This window comes from Psammomys obesus, unplaced genomic scaffold, assembly GCF_907164565.1.
Source record: "Psammomys obesus unplaced genomic scaffold, mPsaObe1.curated_primary_1811, whole genome shotgun sequence".
NCBI lineage: Eukaryota > Metazoa > Chordata > Mammalia > Rodentia > Muridae > Psammomys > Psammomys obesus.
In genome coordinates, this window is record NW_026596079.1 from 28,594,425 (window position 1) to 28,621,096 (window position 26,672).

Below are 26,672 nucleotides of genomic sequence, written 5' to 3' on the forward strand. Positions count from 1 at the left end.
GATAGATAGATAGATAGATAGATAGATAGATAGATAGATAGATAGATTTGAAAATAAAAAATTATTAAGTTCACTTTTTGTTTGTTTTGTTAATAAAGTTCTTCCAAGAAATAGTAAAATTGTTAGATCAGAATGAGCATTGGTTTCTCGAAGTTTTCCAAAATTTCCATGTATGTTTATAATAGTTACAATATAAGAAACATGATTTTTTTTTGCCACTTATCCTCTGTATTAGTTTTAAGGATTAAATTTTTAGGAGTGCTATCATGTTAAGTCAGGTGTGACTAAATTTTCTACTTTTATCGAAATCTTTTTCTTTGGATGTAACTTAATATTTTAAATCCTTAATATTTTTATAGCTTATGAAGGTCGAAAGTACTGGAAGATTTTAATAGTTAATGTAATTTATCATAGGTATATTTGAAGTAAAGGGAACTCAAACACATTGTAAACTTGTCTTCCATTTATTTGTCCTTAATAAAAAAAAATGCTTTCAAAAGTCTTGTCATCATGATGTCATCATGCATGCAGTATCCCTCTAGGAATTTCCATCGAAACACACTTTCATTCAAAGAATGAATGTTTTTTACTTAATCTCACTTATTACATACACAAGAGATTTTTACAAATTGTAAAAAAAATGACTTGAAATTATAATTTTCATATAATGTTCAGCATGCCCAATTTAAATAATTAATGAATATTTCATTATAAAATTGCCCTACATATTGCAAATGCTATACATGTAGTTAAGATTAAGTAATCAGAAACAAATACAAAAAAACAAGCTGTTTCCTGAAATTCAAATTTAACTATGTTTTTTGTTTGTATGTACCAAATGTAAGATTTTAATTTCAGGAGGCTCATAGCCACATGGCTATATACATTAAACATATGTCCTGTCCTCAGTTCATATATACTGTCAACACATTGTCCACTTTATAGTTAGACAAACCTTTCCAAAATGTCAATCTTGTCACTTCAATCTTCTGCTTGAGAGTCTTCAATGAGGCAAAGTTGAAATGTCTTGACTCCTTAACATTTGGTGTCTATTATAATTTTCTCACCATTCCTATCCTCCCAAATTATTCACAGTGCCTTGAAAGTATGACTCAGTTCCACTGCCATAAATTTTTAACTCTAAACAATATATTCCTTCCTTTCTAATATTTTAAATTCAAAGCAATGCTCATCACCTAAAAGTTTCAATGCATCATGTAAACATAGTTAAGAATTTTCCAGTCATTTTCTTCATGTATAGCCAATAAGAAGCATGTCATATTGTTTTTATCATTTACATTGTCTTTAGTATTTGTAAAAAGAATATCTACAGAGGCCTTCCATATATAAGATGTGTATTTGTGGCTGCATATGGTATTTAATATGGGTCCCTGAAAAAGAAGGAGGCAAAGAAAAATGATAGGATACAGTAATTTTATACTTAGGATATTTAAAAAGTGCCAGGTGTGGTAGTATATGCCTGTAATCCTAGAGGCAGACAAATGTCTGTGAGTTGGAGGGCACCCTGGTCTACAAGGTGAGTTTAGGACAGCAAAGGCTGCACAGAGAAATCCTGACTCAAAAAACAAAAATATGAACCAACAATAAAAGAATATTTAAAATGCAAACCTAAAGATAAACATAAAATTTATTTTAATAGAATTTTATAAAGTACATGTGCAGCATTGAATTCTCTGAAATAAATGCAAAGTTGGGCTATTTTCTGTAATATTTACAAAGATATAAAAGGACAGATAGTTTACAAATATATCAACAGTTCACCAGGGTCCATTTTCTGTCTATATATTCTGTGTGTAATTATATGGAATTCTTTAGTAATTACTACATAAATTTATTTATCTTATCTCTAGGGAGGCTTTCAAAGAGAAGAGATCTAATTAACTTTGGGGTTAATATCACATTTAGGATTATACTCTGGACTCCTGGAGAATTAACAGTCAAAGAGTGTTGACCAGATGTCATAATGTTATAATTGATAGCTTCTGTGACCCTGCTCATTCGATTCTCTTTCTGTTATAACTAAAGCTTAACACCCATTGTCCCATAACCACTCTAAATTCTAAGCACGTATAATTTTAAATATAAGCCATGCAGAGCTGTGCCATTATTTTATAATACTGATAATTACTTAGCATTATAATATAGCGTTACAATACTTACTTTAATTATGACTGGTATTTGTATTTTCCCTTGTACACAATATTATCTAAGACAAACAATTATTTTCCAGGCAAATTCTCCTACTATAATTTTTCTATTGTAAAATGGGCAAGGTACTATAGAGTTTCTACAGAGTTCTACAGAGATTCTGATAAAGGAATTTAAGACTTTTTGGACTGAGTTTCTATTAGACTCCATTATTTCAACCCATTTATGACAATTTTTTGCTTAGCAACCTGTCCACAAACAATCTTATAATACTCTCCCTCAGAAGACTAGTTGATTCCTAGCCCATAGCTCTCTTGCACCATCTGCAAATAGTATATCTAGATCTAGTCATATAGTATATGTGTGTGATCAGTTACTAGTAAATTTATAGCACTAAATATTATTAAATAGTAAAATGATAACTTTCTTATTCCACTCTAAACTACACAATTTCTAATTATTGAGTATTATTTCTACATATGGAAAAAATTTAATAATTACAGAATTCAAACCAAAAGTCTATAAAGCAGTTACTAGAATATTGGTATCTTATAGAAAATAACTCTGGGAGGGAAATACTTAACTTTAAAACCATCTGTAAGTACCATCTGCGTACACACAAAAAATATTGTGGAAGGATGGCTTATTTGTTCCTTTAAATCATATAATATGTATAAAGATGCTCAACATCCTTAGCCAGCAGGGAGATGCAAATCAAAACGACCCTGAGATGTCACCTTACACCCATCAAAATGACTAAAATAAAAAAAATTCAAATGACAACACATGTTGGAGAGGCAGTGGAAAAAAGGGAACTCTTGTCCATTGTTCGTGGGAAAGTAAACTGGTACAACCATTTTGGAAAGCAATCTGGGACTTTCTCAGACAATTAGGAATAGTGCTTCCTCAAGACCCAGCTATACCACTGCTAGGCATATACCCAAAATTTGCTCAAGAACACAACAAGGACATTTGCTCAACCATATTTGTAACAGCTTTATTTGTAATAGCCAGAACCTGGAAACAACCTAGATGTCCATCAATGGAGGAATGGATACAGAAATTGTGGTATTTTTACACAATGGAATACTACTCAGCAATCAAAAAGGAGGAAATCATGAAATTTGCAGGCAAATGATAGAATCTAGGAAAGATCATTCTGAGTGAGGTATCCCAGAAGAAGACACACATGGTATATACTCACTCATATAGACCTATAAGATATGATAAACATAATGAAATCTATACACCTAAAGAAGATAAAAAAGAAAGAAGACCTGTGGTAAGGTGATCAATCCTCACTTAGAAAGATAAATGTGATGTGCACTGGACATAGGAGAAAACAAGGAACAGGACAGGAGCTTACCACAGAGGGCCTCTGAAAGATTCTACCTGGCAGTGTATCAAAGCAGATGCTGAGACTCATAACCAAACCTTGGGCAGAGTGCAGGGAATCATATAAAAGGGGGAGTCAGTATGACGTGGAGAGGACAGGAGCTCCACAAAGACCAAATATATCTGGGCACAGGGTCTTTTCTGAGACTGATACTCCACCAAGGACCATGTATGGATATAACCTAGAACCTCTGCTCAGATGTAGCCTGTGGTAGCTCAGTAACCAATTGCTTTCCCATAGTAAAGGGAACAGGGACAATTTCTGACAGGAACTCAATGACAGGCTCTTTGACCTTCCCACCCCCAAGGGAGGAGCAGTCCTGCTAGGCCACAGAGGAGGTCTTTGCAGCCTGTCCTGAAGATACCTGATAAAACAGGGTCAGATGAAAGGGGAGGAGGTCCTCCTCAATCAGTAGACATGGAAAGGGGCAGGGAGGAGATGAGGGAGGGAGAGGTATATAAAAAAAGAAACACTTAAAATTAGTAAAAATAATGTCACCATCCTCTGAAAATGGAACAGATATATTGAAGGAAGCCAAATTAACAGATAAATCTCTAGAAAATGATATTAGTCAGGGTCCAGAAACATTGAGAAGAAAGTCATAGAAATGTTCTTTATTTCTTTTCACCATTACTAGTAGTATAGGAACAAACACAGCTTCAAAATTTCCAGCATGTCTCCTTTAATCTTCAAAATGAAAAATAAATATATTTTTTTTAATTGTAGAAACAGGTATCATGAAATAAAAGAAAGGAGTTGTGTGAAAACAATCATAGAAACTATATAAGAGAAACTTTCAAATTATCAAATGTTTCTTATTGCCTTTGTTATAACCTCTTTTTGCTATATGAAACTCTCCTTATTCTTCTACTCTTTTTAAAATTAATTAATTAATTAATTCACTTTACATCACAGTCTAGACCCCTGCTTTCTCTCTTCTCATCCTCATACTCCTCCTCTATTCTTCAGAATATGGGAGACCCTCTGCCCACCCACCCCAGCTTCTCTAGTTGCATCAGGCCTGAGATTCTCCTCTACCTTTGTGGCCTGGTAAGGCAGTCCTGTCAGTGGAAAGTGAAAAAAGCTGGCAACAAAGTCCAAGTCAGAGACAGCTCCTGCTCTCCTTACTAGTGGATCCACATGAAGCCTGAGCTGTTCATTGGCTACATACACATAGAAGACCTGGGTCCAGTCTACAGATGCTCCTTGGTTGGTGCTTCAGACTCAATAGGCCCCTCTGAGCCCTAGTTAGCTGGCTCTTCTATTCTTTATGTGAAATATAAACTCAATTTGCATTGTGCACTTCACTATATATTGTTGGAACATATCTAGACAGGTCCAATATCTTATTAATATTTATACATTAACAAGAAAACATTAAATAGTCAATAATTACTAACCAATTATTGAATAAAATTTATTTTTTAGAAAAAGAAGAAAATTGTGTCTTTAAGCATTTTTACTTATTTATTCATCTTTATATATTTATCTTCTTTTCATTATTATTTAATGAAGAATTAGGAAGAAGAATAAATACATATAAAGAATGTAATATCTGCTTTAAAGTTAGTATTAATTCATATGGAACACTAGAAACAGGATGAGTATGAAGGTATTGTTTCTGATTGAAATGATGAGAGAAAGTATATAGCATTTTCACAATAATCTCTCTGAATCATACACACACACACATTACAAGTATATGCTATATTTTTTTGGCGGTAACTGTTGACACCAAATGATTCTCTAGTTCAATGAGAAGATCTATTTCAGATAAAGTTTAACTTGTCAGGTTGAAAGATGGTTATAGGGAGATGTAGCAAGACATTCTAAAGTATGGAGACCTAGGACACTTGCCATTAATCTAATTCATAATTTGTGTAGTAGGTTTTCAAGGTCAGCATTGTGGCTTCTTGGATAGATTTTGTGCATAGTTATAACAAATACTTCAACTCCTGTTTTGTGTATTGCTACAAGTGATACGTGGTTGGGATTTCCAAATGCAAATAAAGAAGATAATGAGGGCTGCCCTTTGACTCTGCAGATTAACTTTAATTAACATATGAAACAACAAATGATCATTTGAAAAGAAAGGCAATAGTTTCAAGATTGTCACAAAATATTTCAGTGATTCTATTTTGATTGCAATAAGTCTATTTTTACATATTTTTGATAAAATTTATTAGGTATTATTCATATATTTATATTTAAGTGTAGTATTTTCATTGTGATCAACCCAATGGTCAATGAATGTTGTATAGTAATTCTGCATTTCATTTTCAAAAAGAATTTATCATTATTTGATATGTGAATTCATCATCATTTCAAAAATTTTACGTTATGGGATTATCTTTGTATGTCAAATAATTTGACACTAAAATAATTTGTTTAATACTTGTTTTATGATTTTATTGTCAATATTGGTTAAGAAGATACACCAGTAACTTTGCTGGATAAATTTTTATGAGTTTAATTTTTAATGGAAAATATTTTATTATTTGTTCACTTTTGAAACGTATCATTGAGACAGTTTGTACTTTTAAACAATAGCCAATCCAATATAAAACTTAATATTCAATTATATTTACTTAAGTTAAATAGTTATGTGTAACTTAGGCACACGAACATTTAGTAGTACAAATTTAGATAAACATTCATTTTTAAGCTCTCAATTACACTTTAAATTAATCAGTACTAAGCTTTTGACCTATACATCATGATTGTGTTTTACTAGAGACATGTTAATTAATTACTCATTTCTTTAAAAATTTCAGCAACGTATTTCCCCACATTTTAGCAGTTCAGAAACTAAACACAAGTTAATGTACTTTTGAACTTTATGTTGCTGCTTGACTAAAGTGGATAATTATATTAATATTCATTGAGGAAGTTTCAAGGTCAAATTTTAATGCAGATTAAACATTAATTTAGCTTATTCAAATAAAATATAATTTTATAAGACCAATATAGAATTATTCTTAAAGTTGATTTATGAGTTAATTCTGTTTAGATAGTAACTTTAAGTGCTTCTGGACAGTGACAGTTGTATATAAAGAAATTGGTTTTAAAAAACACAGCTTTCTGTCATTTCAAAGATTTCCTGTCTCCATTTACATTTCTCTAATTTGGGCATTTACATAAACATATTGTCAGAAGGATTCAAACTATTATCCCAAGTGGACACAGTTTTGAGCATGAGGCATTCTTACATTTGAAATTTAAAGTTACTTAACTCTATTTTTAGCTTCTATGTGCTTATTAAAAATAGTAGCACAAGACATTACAAAGCAGAGGCATCCTTTGATTTTACACAGCAATCTCAGCGACTTTGGTAGTGTTTTCAATGTGCTGGCATTTTCCCTTGCAAATCTGTGTAAACAATGTTCAAAAGAAGGAAAAGAACAAACCACAATTTACTTCTGTGATCAAAAATTAATAAAATTTGTAAATGATAACTCAAAGATAATTGCAAAATTAAAAATATTTTCATTTCATTTTGGTGTTGTTTTATTTTGGATACAAATCTATGCAGATTTTGTTTTGCATGCTTTCATTTTAAATGTTTATTGCATTTTCACCAGTCTATGTCATTATTGTTATAATTTACTTCCTAAACTTTCTCTGACTTGCTTCAGATAAAATACTGAATTTAAGGATATGATAGAACCAGGGAAGATACCTTGCACAAAGCATTGCTCAAAGACCTAAGAGGATCTTCTTTGACTGTAAATGCACATTTAATGTATTCATTTTTTAACTTTTTGGAAAATATACTCAAGTTTAGCTGAATATGCTTTTTAAATCCTTGATGAATTAGACAATAATTAGAAGTCAATATGTTGTAACAATTGAAATGGAAAAAACAAAAAGGAATTTTAATTCAAGCATGTTATACGATTTTACTTTGTACATTCTCTAAATTATACTTTTATAATGGCTTATGTTTATTATTTTACATATTTATTGTTAATTTGTAAGACTTTTACAACAATAATTTTTATTAAAATGCATCATAAATCCAAATTGGATATTGTTTATACCATTTCCGAATTTTATAACTTTCACGTGTAGTATATGTCATTCTTCATTGTCATGATTCCAAATGTTAAACATACTTATTATTTGAAAAAGCATGTTTTGTATATGTAAATCATTTCATTTTTATTTTGTTATATGGGGAAATATCTTGTTAATAATAATAAAATTATATTTTAGACATGATTCATGCTGTAATCATAGCACTTTAAATTATAACTCAATTTAACTAATTTTGCTTAAAAACAATCAATATATATTATTTTAAGTAATGAACAGATTTTTTGAATGTACATTTTCTTCCTTTAATTTGTTTGTATGTCTTGTTATGTTATACTGTGCTGTTAGAAAATGTTTTGTAATTGTACAGCATATTTCATTTTTAAGAAAAAAGGAAAATATCAGATTTAAGATTGAATAAGCTTTTTTCTATATTTAATTCTACCTTCGTGATGCACTCCATCCTAAGGATTGTGTCAACACTGACACCACATGGAACAGTTATGTGTGTGTGAATGTTTTATTGATAAAAATTTTAAATTACCTATTTACATGATTGAAAAAAATCATGTTTTATATACTCTCAACCTAAATTATGACACTAGTATCATAATTATGAATTGGTTCAAGTTTTATGTAAATAACAATAAATATATACTATAGAATGATAATGGGTGTTTTCAGTGCCTTATTGAAGGAGTCAGTATGGCTTAAAAATAGATCTACCTCTGTTAAATGTAATATTTTGTATTTTCATGAAACCATATTTACTCTTCACTTTAGAGATGTCTCAATATTGCAAGTGTACCCATCATACTAGCGGGTTTTATGGTCATATTCTAAAATAATAAAAAATGTTTATTGGGTTGCTACTAAATGTTCACAGATTACACTTTCTCAGACTGATGTTTTTGAAAGTACAGTCACAGTTAACATTTTTCCTATTTCCATTTGGAATTCCTTTTAACCATGATAGTGTTAGAAATAACTGTTCCATGGTAAATACATATAGTCATATTTCATTTAAATTATCCTACTTATTATTGATAATCTTATTTAGGCTTTATTGTTAAATCCATTAGTTCCTTTATATTTATTTTGTATATTTTTGAGTGCCTACTCTGTTCCAGGCATGAATCTAAAAGTAGGTCTACAACAATGAGCAGATATTCAAATATCTAAATCTATAGTTTGCTTGTCTTCTAATATGTTGATGGAAAAAAATAAGAGTACATGTGTGTTAAAACATTGCGGATATACAAAATATCTGGTAGTAATGCATTTTGGGGTAGACTTAGGTTTTAGTGAAATGGAAATTTTCTTTCTTTATCATTAAATCTTATAATATTTGGGTAATGAGGAATCACTATTATACTGCTCAATGCTGAGTTTAATGTTCAAGCCTTTGAGATTAGGTTGCTGAAAGGTCCTTCTTTTAAATTATACCAAACATGAGTTCAAACTCTGAGTTTAATCCAGGTCTGTGTTTCCTAATCCAGGTCCTGGGGGTTAGGAAATCGGTTCTTGGAATCTGTCAGTAACAATTTGGTGATTAAGTAGAGAAGCAACCAAAGCTCATTATCAAGAATCAGCAAGAAATTGTTACTCAAATGCAATTTTTTTTTTCAGATTAATCACAATGGCTCCGTAATGGGATATATTCATTCAGTTTGTTAAAAGGTTTAGATACTTATGTTTTAAACAGTACAAATTCCAGTATTTTTCATATTGAAAGTATGGCATGTCTACAGCTATTTACTTATTTAAAACCAAAAGCCTGGCAGATAGAGAAGTAGCTCAGTGATTAAGAGCACTTACTGCAGAACAATTGAAAAAAACAGGAGCTCCATTAGGAAAACCTTCTGGGAAGTCTCACAGCTGCCTGTAATTCCACTCTAAGCCACCTGACACCCTTCTCTCTCTCTCTCTCTCTCTCTCTCTCTCTCTCTCTCTCTCTTTTTCTCTCTCACATACGATCTCTCTCTTTCTCTCTATCTCTTTAAAAATTATAAGTCAAATCAAACCTTGAATACTGGTTTTCATCTGTTTTATCATTTTAAAACAGAAACCTTAATTAAGTTCACAATAAAATAATAAGAACTTTTTATCGAAATGAGAATATCATTTCATAGAAATAATTCACCATGTATATTGCTGCAAGAAAATCCTGTAAGCGGTTATTGTTTGTCCATATGAATACAGAATATCCTTGTTAAATTTTATTTAATAAGTAGCACAGGCTTATTGGCACAACTACTGTTTATGTAGTAGATTTTAATCTTCACACCATAACATAGATAAATAATGGTTTCCTAATTGATATTTTAAAATACATTACTGTTCAATATAATCTGTTAATTGGTATATGTAATTTATCTCTAATTTCTTCATGTGTAATTATTATATAATTCTTGTGAACCTTGAGTGCATTGGAGAGTGAATATGGCTATTCATATTGGAAAATTCCATGGCAACCATCTTTATACTTCCATGCTTACCTATTAAGGGTTCCATATTTGTACACATTACTTTTTGAGTTTTAGGCAAACAGAATAACCAGACACACTGCTTTGTGGACAGAATAAGAAAAGAAAAACGGGTCAAACTCGATCAACTTTTTAACTCCTGTCGAAATTTACTCCTTTTCAAGCAGTCTTGAATCTGTTTGTCTAAAAGCTCTAACTAAACACTCTGGTCAGAATGCAAGATATTGAGTAAGATATATAAAAATAAAGTGTATGTCATTTACTTACTGTGAGAATATTCAGAAACCTTTTCAGAACCTTCCGTCTTCTCTAATAGCTCAAGCTTAAAAATTGAACTTGTTAAGCATTTAAACATTCTTTTAAATATATCCTCAATAAGTTCCATAATACTATAATAAGATCACTTTTTATTATATAGGAACATGCTAAATCTGGAAAGTACAACCTTTGCAGATATTAAACCAAAAGAAAATGAAAATTCTCATTTGGCAATTAAATAAAGAGGAGAAGGGGTGGTGTTTTATTTACAATTATAATAAATAGTGGTAAAATACACATATAAATGAGTGTTCATAAATCAGTATTCATATATTTAATGAACCATTAATATTTATAAATATACACTCTTAACAATAATGTTTGATAAACAACTGTCTCTGTAACTAATTCCATTAGCTCTTGGCTGCTTTTACTAGATGAAAGAATTAGTTTAGTATTATTTATTTAGGAATTGTGATATCTAAAACTTTCACTTCAAATAGTGTAAAATATTAACAGATTTCAGAGACCATATCAACATATAAAAAGAATATATTTCATGACCCAGTTTGAGTACTTGCTTTACAAATGAGATTAGGATGAACATTTATACATAGTAATTTCAGAGTCTCACTTTTTCACCACTTTTAATTCGTGCTTTAATTTCAAATTTTATTTCAGCTACTTGCTTTAAAATAGGAAAGTTTTATATTTTCCCAGAAATTTGAACTGACATGGAATCAGAGTATGCAAAGCATAATTTTGAGAAAAGTGTGGTTACATAGCTATTTGTTGTCAAAACTGTATGTGCTAAAATTCATCTCATGACCTAAAAAAAAATACTATCATTGACTGAGAGACCTGTAAAGAATTTTTTCTTTCACCTTTGTCCACATTAATGTATTATGTTAGAATGTTTTATTTTGCGTGTAATGGATTTCTTAGGTTGATAAAAAGCAATCATGGGGGTCTGGTATATTTCACATGTTAGTGTGTGCTTGTGTTTTTACTTCACCATGTTTTTATTCTTAAGGTAATAGTAGAAATATAATTTATTTAAACTTATAAAATAAAACTATAAAATTTAAAAGAAAAAGTTAGCATCTAGTGCTACTGTGTCCCACAGGTTCTTCTCCATTGACCCTCACTTCCTCCACTGGTGAGTTAGAGGAGCATAACAGGACTACCACTGGTGCTATTGCTGTTGCTAGCACATCTGCAGATGTTACTGTATCCAGTGTTACTGCTGTCACCAGCCATAGACTTTCCGAGGAACAGCGAGTTCAAGTTACGAGTCTCAGAAATTCAGGTCTGGATCCCAACACAACCAAGGACCAGCTCTCTCCTCATCAAGCAGATACACAAAGCACAAGCAGAAGACCACGCAATGCTGAACAGATAGAAAGAACTAAAGAACTTGCAGTTGTTACTCATAGAGGTATTGATGTTATTTTACTTGTGCACATTTAGTTACAACCAAAGCTATATTTGGTGATGCTTCTAAGTAGAGAATGAGTTGTAAGAGACTGAAGGTATAGAAAGTGAGGAAATAATCTGTCCCTCAGATGCTTTCCTCTTTATCTTATATTTTTGCCAACTTTAAAAAAGAAACATAAATTGAAGGAGCTGAGCAACATAGATAATAAAAACTAATTTATAATAATTTGGAAGCACAGAAATTAAAAAGAAATCAAAATACAATTTTGATTTAGAAGGGGTTAAAGTAAAAGAGAGTATTTTTAAAGAGATAATATAAATGAGTGATAAATACTTGTCTTTATTATTTACTGTCACATACAATTTTAAACAATAAAATACACAAATAAAACAAGCATTTTCTATAAAGAAATGCACGTATATGCACACACAAAATTCATACCATGCAGGGATTTTCAATATTGTAGGGTTGTTTAATACTTAAGAAATTGAATATTTCAATCCATATCTAATGAGTTTTTGTTAACATTCATGATGCAGTTCTAAATTAATGCATGATATAAATTTATATAAACATATTTTAATTGTGAAAATAAAACAGCTATGGTTGATATTATGAATAAAATATGAAATGACAATTAACTTAGATTCTATTTTTACTTAAAATAAAAAAATCATATTGTAAAATATCAACTCAAATATTACATGTAACTTTGAAAAAGTTGGGAAAGACAGCAAATACATTTCTGTGTTTTTATATGGCAAATCGTTTAAATATAGAAAAAACTTAATAATGTATAAAAAAGAGTTTAGTTCTATCAAGATATGCATAACTAAAAACCTTAATATAGTGACACACTGAAAATATGAATCACAATTTCTACTCAGATTCACATGTTCTTTAATCTGTATGTGGCTTATGTTGTGTGGTTGTGTGTGGTTTATGCAGAACACTATATACATAATTTTAAAAATGATTTTGAGCACACACTCAAAGAAATCAGGATTTTTGACACAAGGTAGTAGAAAAGAAAATCAAGCAAACTGTATCTTAAAAAGGAGTTTATTTCCATTTTAATTTATCCTGGAAATACTTACAATTGTTCCTTAAATTACATATTCTAAAGTAATTTATTTTCATGTAGTACTCAAGTTAAAATATCCCACTGATGTTATCTTGTTTCTCTATTCATGTTCTACTATGAACATTGCTATTAACTTCTCTTACTAATAAAAAATCACACCAAATTACAATAAAGTGAATAATCTATAATTTATAAAAATATAAATGTTTTAAAAAGTGAAAAAATTGAGAAACATAAAAAATTGTATTTAAATTTAGCCTTTAGCCAAAATTATTATTGCAAGGAGTATTAAACTACTCCACAATCACTATCACCCCCCCCCAAAAAAAAAAGAAACAAAACAAAAACAAACAAAAAAACCAAGATGACTTATGGCATCTACTATAATAATAAATATACTATGAAAATTAAGTCTTGCTCAAATTTAGTATCATTATTTGTGAAAAATTGTGGAATTAAAAACCAAAAGTTCATAGACATCAGAGTGATAACTACTCAGATTTAAAACAGAAAATACAAAGATGAATAAAGTGTAATTAATAGTAAAAAAAATAAAAAAAATTAAAAAAAGCAAAAGGTACAACATACATTTAAAGACCATTCTCAGGTATGTTTGTAAGAAATAATAACAAATACTAATTTGTTTCCCAAAAAAAATAAAAAAAATAAAACAGAAAACATATAAGTTATTAAAGTAACAGTTGGAAATTGATTCACTATAAAAGTGTTTTTATTCTTATGAACTTTAGCATCAATATCATTTCCTAGATAGATATGAAATATGTCTGAGCTGCTGACAGAATCTTTCAGTATTATTTGAAAGACTTATTTTCTATATATTCATTTTTGAATGATGATTTGAGACAATACTTACTCTGTTGATAGATTTCTACAGAAATAAATTTAAAACTTATCCTACTATTACAACAGAATCCACTGATTCCTTGTGTTTGTATTTGTTATATTTAAAACACAGTTACTAACATGATGAGGCAAACGTTACTCATGTCTATTTCTTTAAAAGAAAAACTCACCTATTATTCTATATGAATACTGTTTTGAAAAGCCTCAAAATAACAGCTACATTTTCTGACAATAAACACTCTTCAAAGACTATTTCTAGTAACTCTTGATACCTAAATGCTTTTTGGTGGAATTCAAATCCATGATCTTTAAATATGAGAAATTCCATTTCATCTTGTATACCTCAGTGCTTCCTGAGAAACAGGATGTTTTCATGGGACATGAATAACATGCTTCCCTTCAAAAAGTTGTTTATAATAGAGTTCATAGAGAAAACCAACGTGTTGTGCAAGATGATTTTATAAAAGCTATGATTGTGGAGAGTAGGAAACATGTTACAGAGAGTGTATGAATCATTTAAAATAAGAATTAACCCAACCCAAGTCAATTCCTTAATCATATATATAATATATATATTTAACAAGTAATAAATGTTCTTTTCCATCCCTAGAATTATCCCTCCAGGGTAAATCCTATCAGGCCAGCCTATAATAATGTCATGGGAACCAATAATCTAACTATTGTTTCAGTATTCAAATTTATGTCATACAATTCTAAACTTCTTCCTTCTTTCCTCCCTCCCCTTTCATTCTTTTCTTTCTTTCTTTCTTTCTTTCTTTCTTTCTTTCTTTCTTTCTTTCTTTCTTTCTTTCTTTCATCCTTTTTATTGGCAAATGTATTTTCTTTTAGTTTCTCTAAATTACAATGTTTTTTTTCAAATAATTTTAGTTACATATTTTATTTTTGCGGATTATAATGTAAGTACACTACTTCCCATTTTTCTTCTTCCTCACGCCTAATCCTTCCATAAACCATTCCTTTCACTCCTGCAAATTCATTACCTCTTTTTTGTTATAAATACTTACATATATATGTATATAGGCATACATACAAAGTTTACACATGCATTTATACTGTACATATATACTGTACTGTATATATGTGTGTGCAGATATGCATATATACATATATCTTCCTAAATACATAACTACAAGCTGCTCATTGTGTGTTTCTTATATATATGTTTTCAGAAATGAATCCTCAGTATTGAATAACAAATTTACAGCGAAGATTATTTCCTGCTCTCAACATTCCTTTTTTGCCTGTGATTCTTTATGTAGGACTAAACCTCCTGAGCACTTGTAGTTTTGTTGTGCATGATAGCATGTTAATTGTCATTATCTTGTTCAGTTCATGTTGAAGGGGTCATGTTAATGAGACTTTATAGGTGTAGCTTTTGTATACCTTCGAGACACAATCTTACAACAAACTCGTTTTGTCCTGGCTCTTACTGTCTTTCTAGCCTTTCTTCCACAATACACCCTGAGTTTTAGAAGGAGTTAGTTTTGCAGTTGTATCCATTGGGACAGTGTTCTTCAGCTTTGTGTATTGGTTGGTTATGGTTTCCAAACCATTCTTAAAAGCTCTTTCTTCCTCTCAACTAGATAATTCTAATTCCTGGTATGAAATTGATATTCAGACAAACTTAAAATTTTGACATTCATAGGTAAATCCCAACCATAAGACTTACACTGTGTATTTTCAGAAGAACTTAGGATAAGATATTGCAAGAAATGACGGTCTTCTTGGTTCATTCATTTCTCCTACTAGAGTTTTGGTTCCACAGATGTATTCTGAAAAGATCAGTTAAACTAATAAATAAATATTCACAATGTAACTACCAAGGAAATTATTTTAGTTATTGAAACTTTAAATGAGTGTTGCTCATTATAATGTCTGGTTCACTTTTAAAGAAATATTTGTGTTTACTTGATCACTATTTTAACTCTTTCATTAAAATAAATGCAATATAATATTCTCATAAACTACATTATGTTGCTCATTATAGTATTGTTTCAAAATTCCCAATGCAAAAGAATAAAATGCTTTATTATAAGCTTTGTACATAATTTCAAGCTCAAAATTTACCTTTAATTAAACAAAAATAAATTATGAAGTCAATCAACTTTATTTAAGCACATACAGATATGGTACAGTGCTTGCTATATGGCTGAGGTTAATTCTGCCCTAAAGCACAAACACTGGAGCTTTTCCAGTAGTGTAGGTTCTTCAATGTTCATATATTAATGCTATTTTGTACTATGATAATTTTCTATTTTTCATTGTTTTCTGTACTCATATTGTAATTATTTTATTTTGGTCACATTTAATCATCAGTAGTTTCATATGTATGTGTATATATATATATATATATACATATATATTGAATAATATGAATAAATTATCCTAGTTAAAATATGAAGTTTGGTGCATGGTTTATAGCACTTAACCTTGTATTTTATCTACAAAGAGTAAAGTTGTACCTCACTATATCCATTTCTATGAACAATAGTTTTAAATTAATGAATGATCTTAAAATAGATGTTTGTGAAGCATCCTTATACTCCCCTTAAGGACGAATTCCATATATTTTTTTGTGTAATATAGTGCGCTTTCAGATTTTGATAAGTAATAGAAATTCACTGTGTGTATTGAATTTAAGGATGAAAAAACTAAGCAGAGTACTTATTCTGTTCTCCTTTAGCTTTCTGATTTTGAGAAATCAGTTTGAGTCATTTCCCACAATAAATGACTGGACATGCAGCCTCAGAGGATTATATGTATTTTTAAAATGATATGGAAGGGAACAATTAAATGCTTAAATATTTAAGACATGGTATTTTTATTATTATCTACCAAATTTATACTAACTCTTGTACATCCATGGAATTGTACAGAATAGTATTGATTTATGTTATCAGTAGTCTTTGCCACTGAGCACCTTCTTCATTATTTACTTTACTTGCCCTTCCTAAAAACCTCTATCATTCTCATTTTCCCTGCCAATCACTAGTATCTAGCTAAGTAGTCTACATATTTTATTTAAAACTGCTTTACTTTAAGAAACATTTTGATCATACTATTTTTGTTTCATTGTTATTATTATTATTTACAATTTATTCACTTTATATCCTAGTTGATCATACTATTTTTAAAAGAAACTGAAGCAAGTGGAAGGAAAGAATGTGTTTGGACATAAAAGCCAAAGAAGGCTCTATAAGTTATATTTGAACTAATTCTAGAAGAATGAATTGAAGTTGAAAGCCAGAAATTTTATTAGATCACTAAGACCCATAAAAAATGCTTTGAATAGATATCTGTGTTGACTAGAAATATAAATCCATAACCAAAGTATATAAAATTGCTGAGCTATGTTTAAAGGACAAATGATATTAACATAAATAGATGTAAAAGTAAATGGTACATTTAATATATAGAAATCCAGATATTTGTATTTAAAATTACATTTAAGTATTCACATCTGAAAATAACAAAATTATTTGAGTTAACTGTAAGATTTATTTTGAAATGGTTTCTTAATATTGATTCATAATAGTTTATAGTGTTATCTTTAATTCCAAGAGCTACATATTTAGGAGTAACCTAAATAGTTACAACTAAGTGTTGACCTAAATGAGAATGTAAATATGTAGCAATATAATAGAACTTCACTGGGTCTGCATTTTCTGTATAACTTACCTCAGATAATGTATTATTACATCATTATTATATAAGATACATAGCCTCTTGGAGATGTTATATAAGAACTTACAACTCATATATCCTGAGTTACTATTCTTTCTCATTAATTCATTCAGTTTTCATCTTAGAAAATATTATATTAAGGTAAAATCAACATAGTAATTGATTATAGAAATAATTTGATATTCTTTTGAAATAAAAGGTTAGCCATATCATAATAACAATCAGTTAGACATGATATATCTCATAGTCATTTGTTTACTTTAACATTATTTTTCTTAACGATTATAGCATATTAACATCTACTTTTCCATAAATGATAATTAATATCACCTCTTAATGACCATTCTTGATACTTGGATTTTTTATAATTAAAGTATCTAAATCTATTGACCTAGGAAGTTCCCAGTATAAATATATGATCATCATTAAACCATATTTTGTACTTCCCAGTGTAAATGTAAAAGGATAACTTGAGCAATGTGTGCAATGTAATATGTGATAGAAGAATTTCAAGCCATCACTAAGGTTAGTTTTACAGAACATAGCAATTCTTTAACAGTATGTTTAATGATACTGTACATACCAAGAAGGTGTTATAGCTTGTCAAAATTACAATTAATTGTGTAACACAGAAGATAAATATGAAGTAGACTTTCATACTTAAAACTAAAGTTTAAAAAATAAAGTTAAGGCGGGCTGCATCAACTTCCTCTGTGACCTGGTAAGGATGCACACACAAGGGGGAGGTGATCAAAGAGAAAGCCACTGAGCTCATGTCAGAGACAGCCCCTGCTCCCCTTACTAGGAAACCCACTTAGAAACTGAGCAGTCTATGGGCTTCCTATCAGTGGACTAGGGGAAAGGGCATAGAGAGAGGAAGGAGAGGGTAGGTGGGACTAGAAGGAGATAAGGGAGGAGGCTGCAGCAGGGTTACAAAGTGAATAAATTATAATAAATAAATACATACATTAAAATTTAATTTTTAAAAATAACATTAAAATGTTACTTCCTAAAAATAAATGATTCTTGTTATTTTTAATTTTAAGATAGGAATGTCTATTTCAGCATCACAGTTCATTCAGATCAGCAATTTTATGAAAAACAAAAGCTGGGATATTCACATTCATTTCAAGTAAGCGCAATTAAAATAAATAATAATAAAATAAAATGCTAAAATACCAGGGTTTGTTTTTGTTAGTTTTATTTTTTTTTATAAAAATAGTTGTTCTCTCAAACAATGCACTTCAATCACCATTTCTTCTTCCCCAACTCCTCCAACTTCTTATTACTACCTCTCCTCCTCTCCAGATTTATACACCCTCTATTTCTGTTACCGAAAAGATAAGGTTTCCAAGAGAAACTAGTCAAACAAGACAAACCAAGATGTAGATGAGTTTTAATCCAGCAACATGGTTGTTCTGGCAAGGGAACCTTTCTAAGTCTGTCTGATCTGTAACATAGACACACCTTCAGCATACCTTTAATCATTTTAGCCGGAATACAAACATACTTTTAGTATACAAATTTATTCCCAAATGATGACATCTAATTAAGAGTCAGACAAAGTGATGGAGTAGAAGATTTGACATAATGAGTCACAAATAGTATATGATCAACTATTATAAGAATAGATAGGACTGATATGTTACTTAAGAGTAGGGCATACAAACACACATGCACACACACTCACACGCAAACATACACACACACACACACACACACACACAGAGGTTCATATCAGTTCAGTTTAGTTGAATGTTGTTCAGTTCAGTTTATTTAGTCCAGTTTCATTGAGCCAAGAGAAGCAAATTTGATTCATCATCTGGGATAGGAGTTTTGAAATAGAACAGATGAGTTGAACCAATTAGCTAGATTTCAGAAAGGACTAGAACTGGTTAGAAGATTCAGCAGTAAGTCTCAGAGGTAGAAAACACTCTAGGTCTAGGTTAGCAGACAGAGGCTGGAAGCTTAATCCTTCAAGGTCTGGGCTCAAAGAAGATTAAATTGTACAGAGGTTAAAAGCTTCCAGGCCTAGTCCTAGGATAGCTAGAACAGAGAGAAAAGCTCTGGGTTTAGCCCAAAACATGTTTGTACAACTAAGGTACAACTCTCATTCACTCTCTCATCTGAGAAAATAAAAACAACATTTACAAAACAGGATACAATAAGACAAGGCAAAAGCTCTCATTCTGAGGCTGGACAAGGTAACTCAATGGGAGGAAAAGAATCTCAATCTCAGGCAAAACAGAGAGACATATATTCTTGTCATTGTTACAAGTCCTACAAAACACCAAGCTAACAGCAATATATTATGTTCAGAGGACCAGGTTCAGACTCAAGCAAGCCTCATGCGATCCATTTCTGTTTCTGTGTGGCTAGGTTGTTGAATAGTTCTTTTATATTAACAAGTTTATATTAAAAAAAAGACCTTTATCTCATACAAAAACTTTGTTCAGATACTAGCTGGATATCATTAGTATAATAAAATATCTATTGTGCCAGATAATTTTTTGATGCTAAATATGTGCTTGTCATTGACTTATGTGGTTTCTTATCGATATATCTTTAAATACTTTCAGATAATTAATAGCATTTTCATATATTTTGCTAATGTTTTTGCAGAATATTCAGACTGTTGTTCAGGTCTGCTCTGGTTTAAAGCTCACTGGCATCATCACATTGAAAAATATACTTCACAGCCTTGCCAAGCCACAGAGGAAGATGATGCAGCCAGCCCTGATGAGACCTGATAAGCTAGGGTCAGATAGAAGGGGAGGAGGTCCTCCCCTATAAGGACACTACTGAAAGGGTATAGGGGGAGAAGAGGGAGGGGAATTCAGTGTGGATAAAAAGTAAATAAATTTTTAAAATATAAATATATAAATAAAATTAAATTTTAAAAAAGACAGAAAAAATAAATAAATAAAAGAAAAAAAGTGATACATACTTTAAAGTTTCCTTAACTGTGTTTTGATGGATGCTGAGTAACATCTCTCCAGGAATTAGTTAGTATATTGTTATTGCAAATTTTACATCTTTCTAATTATGTGATAATGTCATAAGAATGTTAGATATTATCTGTATTTTAAGGAAAAAATTGCATTGATCAAAATTATATAGAAGCAGTATACGCCAACTATGAAATAAGGAATAACAAAGAACTGATGAAGACAACGAGATGATAAGTGTCTTGTATGAATGATGTGTCCTTGTTTAATGTGTCCTGTGTGATGCGTCTTAGTGTCCGGAATAAAAATGTTATTGCAAAATTTTTATAAGAAAATCTATTCTAACCTTTTTAAAAAACAATAGATCAGATGCTTTTAAATATTTCTAATTTTTGAAATGACAAAAGAGTCAAGCAGAGTGTGGCGATGATAGCTGAATGGGTATAAAGCTCTGCACCCTGGCTAAATTCCTAGAGACCACATGGTGAAAGTAGATACAAAACTAATGTAAAGATATTTCCCAGGGCACAGTCATTAGCACAGACACATACCACCTACACACACAAACTCACATACACACATACCAGATACATGAACACACACCCACAGACACACCACACAAACACATACATATACCCCACTATAAACACATACACATACAAACACACACACATACCACACACACACACACACACACCCCACACACAAACACACACAAACCCCACATACTACACACAGACATAATAGACACACTCACACCAGACATATACAAACCACATACCACAAACACATCATATAAAACACATACCAAACACACGCACATACACATACAATCAATCAATAAGCTGACACATATAAAATAATACATATTCAAATATAGGCTGAAGAAAATACAAATGTATACTCTGAAAGTATATAAAAACCTTTCAATTATACATTTATCATTTTTTATTCTAAACGTGTTTATTCCGTCTGATAATATTGCATATTGTTTTAGAATTTATTCATTATCCTATGCTTGTCTTGGTGGTTAAAATAATATATGCTCATTTTTCAGAACAATTAAATTTCCTTGGGGGATATAGGGCTATTCAGTCTTTCTACCTGATCTTGACTTAATTTTGGTAGATGGACTCTATCAAGAAAATTTATTTTAGATTTTCAAATTTTGTGGCATATAGGCTTTTGTAGTATGACCTAATGATTGTTTGGATTTCCTCAGTGTCTGTAGTTATGTCCTCCTTTTCATTTCTGATTTTACTGTTTTGGATACATTCTCTCTGTCTTTTTTTAGTTTCCCTAAGGGTTTGTCTATCTTGTTGATTTTCTCAAAGAACCAGCTCTTGGTTTCATTGATTCTTTGAATTGTTTTATTTGTTTCTAAGTTATTGATTTCAGCCCTGAGTTTGACTATTTCCAGCCATCTGCTCCTCTTGGATGTCTCTGCTTCTTCTTTTTTTTTTTTTTTTCCTAGGGTTTTCAGTTGGGCCATTAAGTTGCTTGTATGTGATGTTACAAATTTCTTCTTGAAGGCACTTTAGTGCCATGAATTTTCCTCTGAGTACTGATTTCATTGTGTTCCATAAATTAGGGTATGTTGTACCTTCATTTTCATTGAATTCTAGAAAGTCTTCTTTTCTTTCTTTATTTCTTACTTAACCCAGCTGTCATTGAGTAACAAGTTGTTCAGTTTCCATGTGCGTGTAGGCTGTTTGTTATTTCTGTTGTTGTTGAGGTCCAGCTTTAGTCCACGGTGGTCAGATAGAATACAGGGGATTATTTCAATCTTTTTGTATCTGTTGAGGCTTGCTTTGTGACCCACTATATGGTCTATTTTGGAGAAGGTTCCATGAGGTGCTGGAAAGAAGGTATACTCTTTTGAATTTGGGTGAAAAGATCTGTAGACATCTATTAAGTCCATTTGATTTAGGGCCTCTGTAAGTTCCTTTATTTTCCTATTTGGTTTCTGTCTAGTTGATCTGTCCCTTGCTGAGAGTGGGATGTTGAAGTCACGCACTATTAAGGTATTGGGATCAATGTGTGATTTAAGCTTTAATAATGTTTCATTTATGAATGCAGGTGCTCTTGTATTTGGGGCATAGATGTTCAGAATTGTGATGTCCTCTTGGTGGATTTTTCCTTTGATGACAATGTAGTGCCCCTCCTCATTTTTTTTATTGATTTTGGTTGAAAGTTTCTTTTATTAGATATTAAGATAGCTACCCCAGATTGTTTTCTTGATCCATTTGCTTACAAAACATTTTTTCTGAAGATACATGATAAGATAGGACCAGATGGAAGGAGAGGAGGACACCCCTTCTCAGTGGACTTGGAAGGGGGCAGGGAGAAGATGAGAGAAGGGAAGATTGGGAGGGAAACAGGGGGAGGGCTACAGCTGGGATACAAGTGAATGTATAAAATTATTTTAAAATAAAAAAAAATTAAAAAAGAAAAACATTTTTCCAGCCCTTTACTCTGAGGTACTGTTTATCTTTATTGGATAGATGTGTTTCTTGGATGCAACAGAATGTTGGATCTTTTTTCTGCAACCATACTGTTAGTCTGTCTTTTTATTGGAAAGCTGAGTCCATTGATGTGGACAGATACTAGTGACCAACGAATGTTACTTTTTTTTGATGTGGGGTTGGTGGTGTTGTTGTTTTATTGCTTGTATTCTTTTGATTTTTTGTTGTGTAGTTATTTATGTCCTATGTTTCCTTGGATGTAGTTATTTTCGTTGGGTTGGAATTTTCTTACTAGTGACTTCTGTAGGGCTGGGTTACATCGTAGATATTTTTAAATTTGCTTTTGTCATGGAAATATTTTGAATTATCCGTCTATAGTGATTGAAAGTAGTGCTGGGTATAGTAGTCTGGGTTGGAATCTGTGGTCCCTTAAGGTCTGTATGACTTCTTCCCAGGCCCTTCTGGCTTTCATAGTTTCTGTGGAGAAATCTGGTGTGATTCTGATAGGTCTACCTTCATATGTTATTTGGATATTAAATTAAATACTTATGAAAATAAGAATAGAACTGCTTATTGCTATCATAAAAGTGTCAGGATTTACTCTGCTTATCTTCTACATATGAAGTCTGCCATGTTTTTCCTTTCCTAGGGCCTTATGGTAAAATTTGTGCCTTAAATTCCCCAAGTTGTTTATTTAGGATGCAAGTGTAGCTTTTCTTTTAGGACATATTATTCCTGAGGATATATTAGAGTGTTTTTTCTATTTCCTTCACTGCTATATTCCATTGTATTTAATTACTTATTCATTTACTTAACTTCTATTCTGAAAATCTATCTTGCTTTTATTGATTTTCATCTCCCGTATTTTCTTTTCCTTGTCTTTTCTTTTATGTCCTGTATACTCAATACCTCTTTTACCTTCCTTTCATTTTCTTCCCTCTTTTCTTTTGGCTTGTGGAATATAGTTTTGATGAAAAGTTAAAAGAACTTTCTTAATTAAGTCATATGAAAAGATAGTGACTTATGATCTTACAGTTATATGTACTGTGCAAAAATCATACATGAGCTGTGCTATGGAGGATGGTCATTTTGATCTGGGAAATCAACAAAGGCTTGTTGGAGATATAAAACTAAAAACGAGACGTGAATAGAAGAACAGAGATATTGATATGCTTAGATATGCTCTACTAAATAACATCAGCAAGAATATGAATGAGTTTTAAATAAGGAACAATTTATTAAAAAATACAAAAATTTAATTAACAGTTAATCGTGAACTGACATTTCTATATTAGACTACATTTCTCAAAATTCAGTGTGTATCAACCATGTAACTTATGTGTTTGAAGGGAGATTGTGACTTGGTAGTATCACCGTAGGATTCATCTAAGTTTCATATTCTTAAGGTTATGGGGAGGGCATATTTAGAAGTTATATGACTCTCATAGGAGAAAGCAACACACTGAATCAGTACTATTCTGTCAGCTCTTTCTGAGATCTTGTCCTCAGCTAAAATATACATCACTGGAAAATAAATAGGATCATATTGTTTTAATGACAAGAATTCAGGGAGTCCATTAGAATAACTTTTCAGGTCTATTATAAATTTATGGAAAAAATCAGTTTGTACATTGATAAATAATAAGAACAATGCAACGTTTTAACTTAAATTCTACACCTAGAGATATTGTTTGTAAATATGTCATGACATCTAAAAAGAAAAAAAATATTATTTCCTATCTTATCCTGTTTCAAAACAGTGTAAGGCTAACTTATAGACTATAATACAGTGACAAGACATAAAAAAAATGACTATCAAATTAATATTTTCAATAAACACATTTTTTATTTCTTAATAATCAAATTTCTTTCACCTACTTGACTTCCATGATCATAACTTGCAAAAAATAACATTGATTTTTTTTAACTTTTATTTTTTATTAATTACACTTTATTCATTTTGTATCCCCCCATAAGCCCCTCCCTTCTCGCCTCCTGATCCCACCCTCCCTCCCCTTTCTTGCCCCTCCCCAAGTCCACTGATAGAGGAGGTTCTCTCCTTTCTGATCTTAGTCTATCAGTTCTCATCAAAAGTGGCTGCATTGTCCTCTTCTGTGGCCTGGTAAGGCTGCTCCCCCCTTAGAGGGAGGTGATCAAAGAGCAGGCCAATCAGATTATGTCAGAGGCAGTCCCTCTTCCCATTACTATGTAACCCACTTGGATACTGAACTGCCATGGGCTACATCTGTGAAGGAGTTCTAGGTTATCTCCGTGAATAGTCCTTGGTTGGAGTATGAGTCTCTGGGAAGTTCCCTGTGTTCAAATTTTCTTGTTCTGATGCTCTCCTTGTGGAGTTCCTGTCCTCTCCAGCTCTTACTATTTCCCACTTCTTACATAAAATTCCATTCACTCTGCTTGACAGTTGGCCATCAGGCTCAGCATCTGCTTTGATAAAACAATATTAAATGTATAAATAATGACATGTGACAATGTATAACAAAAATTCCAGTTATATATGACTTTCATAATATACTTCTACTAGTTAATTTGGGGTGAAAATTTTAGACATTAGTATAATAAATACCTTTAACAAATATAGAGTTGTAAACTCTTTGCTGGGATTACCTATTAATATTTACCTTTTTGTTTTTCTTTTGAAATTTTTATATATAAATTATCTGGTAGAAAATTGTGTTAAGTGTTATCTTGTAGTAATCTAAAACTCTATGATCCAAAGCAAGCTGATTTCTTATAGTACGTAATTGTAGATCGAATATAATTCCCACCTTCTCTTCTATTATTCTGCTTTATCACATTTATGATAGTATCAAAACAACAACATTCATACCATTAAACATATTCTTATATGTCTAAAGTTTTAATTATTTACTTACTAAATAACATTTTTGGGTGAAATAAGAGCAGACTATTAGAATTTATTTCATAACAAATTTATGTACATTGTAAAGATATATGAAATATTCTGATTGTCAATTGTCTTCATGACAATATTAGATAGTTGAAGTTATTTCATTTGCAAATGAAATCTGTGAGTATTCATTTTAATATTTTTATATAATGGCATCTCTAAAGTATGGTCTTAAGTTAGATATAGGCAGATTTTTAAATTTTCATTATTATTATTTATTGCAATTTACTCACTTTGTAATCTGGCTGTGGCCCCCTTGCTTCTCTCCTCCCAATCCTACCTTTCCTCCTTCTTCTACCCTATGCCCCTCTCCGAGTCCACTGATAAGGGAGTATCTCCTCCCCTTCTATCTGACCCTAACCTATCAGGACTGGCTGAACTGTCTTCTTCTGAGGCCTGGCAAAGCTGAACCCCACAGGCAGAGGAAATCAGAGAGCCAGCCACTGAGTTCATGCCATAGACAGTCCCTGATCCCCTTGCTTGGGTACCCACTGGGAGATGAGTCCATGGGCTACATCTGAGCAGGGGTTTTAGGTCCTCTCAATGCATGGTACTTGGTTGGGATATCAGTCTCTGCAGGGCTCCCAGGGCCCAATTTTTTTTGTTGTTGTTTTGGTTTTTTTTTTTTTTTTTTTTTTTTTTTTTTTTTTTTTTTTTATTTTTTTTTTTTTTTTTTTTTTTTCTTTTTTTTTTTTTTTTTTTTTTTTTTTTTTTTTTTTTTTTTGCTCTGTTAGTCTCCTTTTGGAGCTCCTTTCCCCTCCAAGTCTTTCTCTCTCCTCCCTCTTTCATAAAATTCCATGCATTTGGCCCAGAATTTTGCTATGAGTCTCAGCTCTGCTTTGATACCTCAATCAGTAGAATCTTTCAGAATCAGAGTTTATAAGTTCTCATAAAC

General features: G+C 31.2%; 1 protein-coding gene across 1 annotated transcript in view; it reads left to right on the forward strand.

Moving 5' to 3' along the window:
- The window catches only part of Csmd3 (CUB and Sushi multiple domains 3), a gene marked incomplete at its 5' end in the record, with an annotated part of 1,006,505 nt that overhangs the window by 132,132 nt on the left and 847,701 nt on the right, over positions 1 to 26,672 (forward strand). The window contains one exon of the mRNA XM_055626685.1: positions 11,471 to 11,782. Coding sequence (XP_055482660.1) covers positions 11,471 to 11,782 — 312 coding nt within the window. The remainder of the gene's footprint in view (positions 1 to 11,470; positions 11,783 to 26,672) is intronic.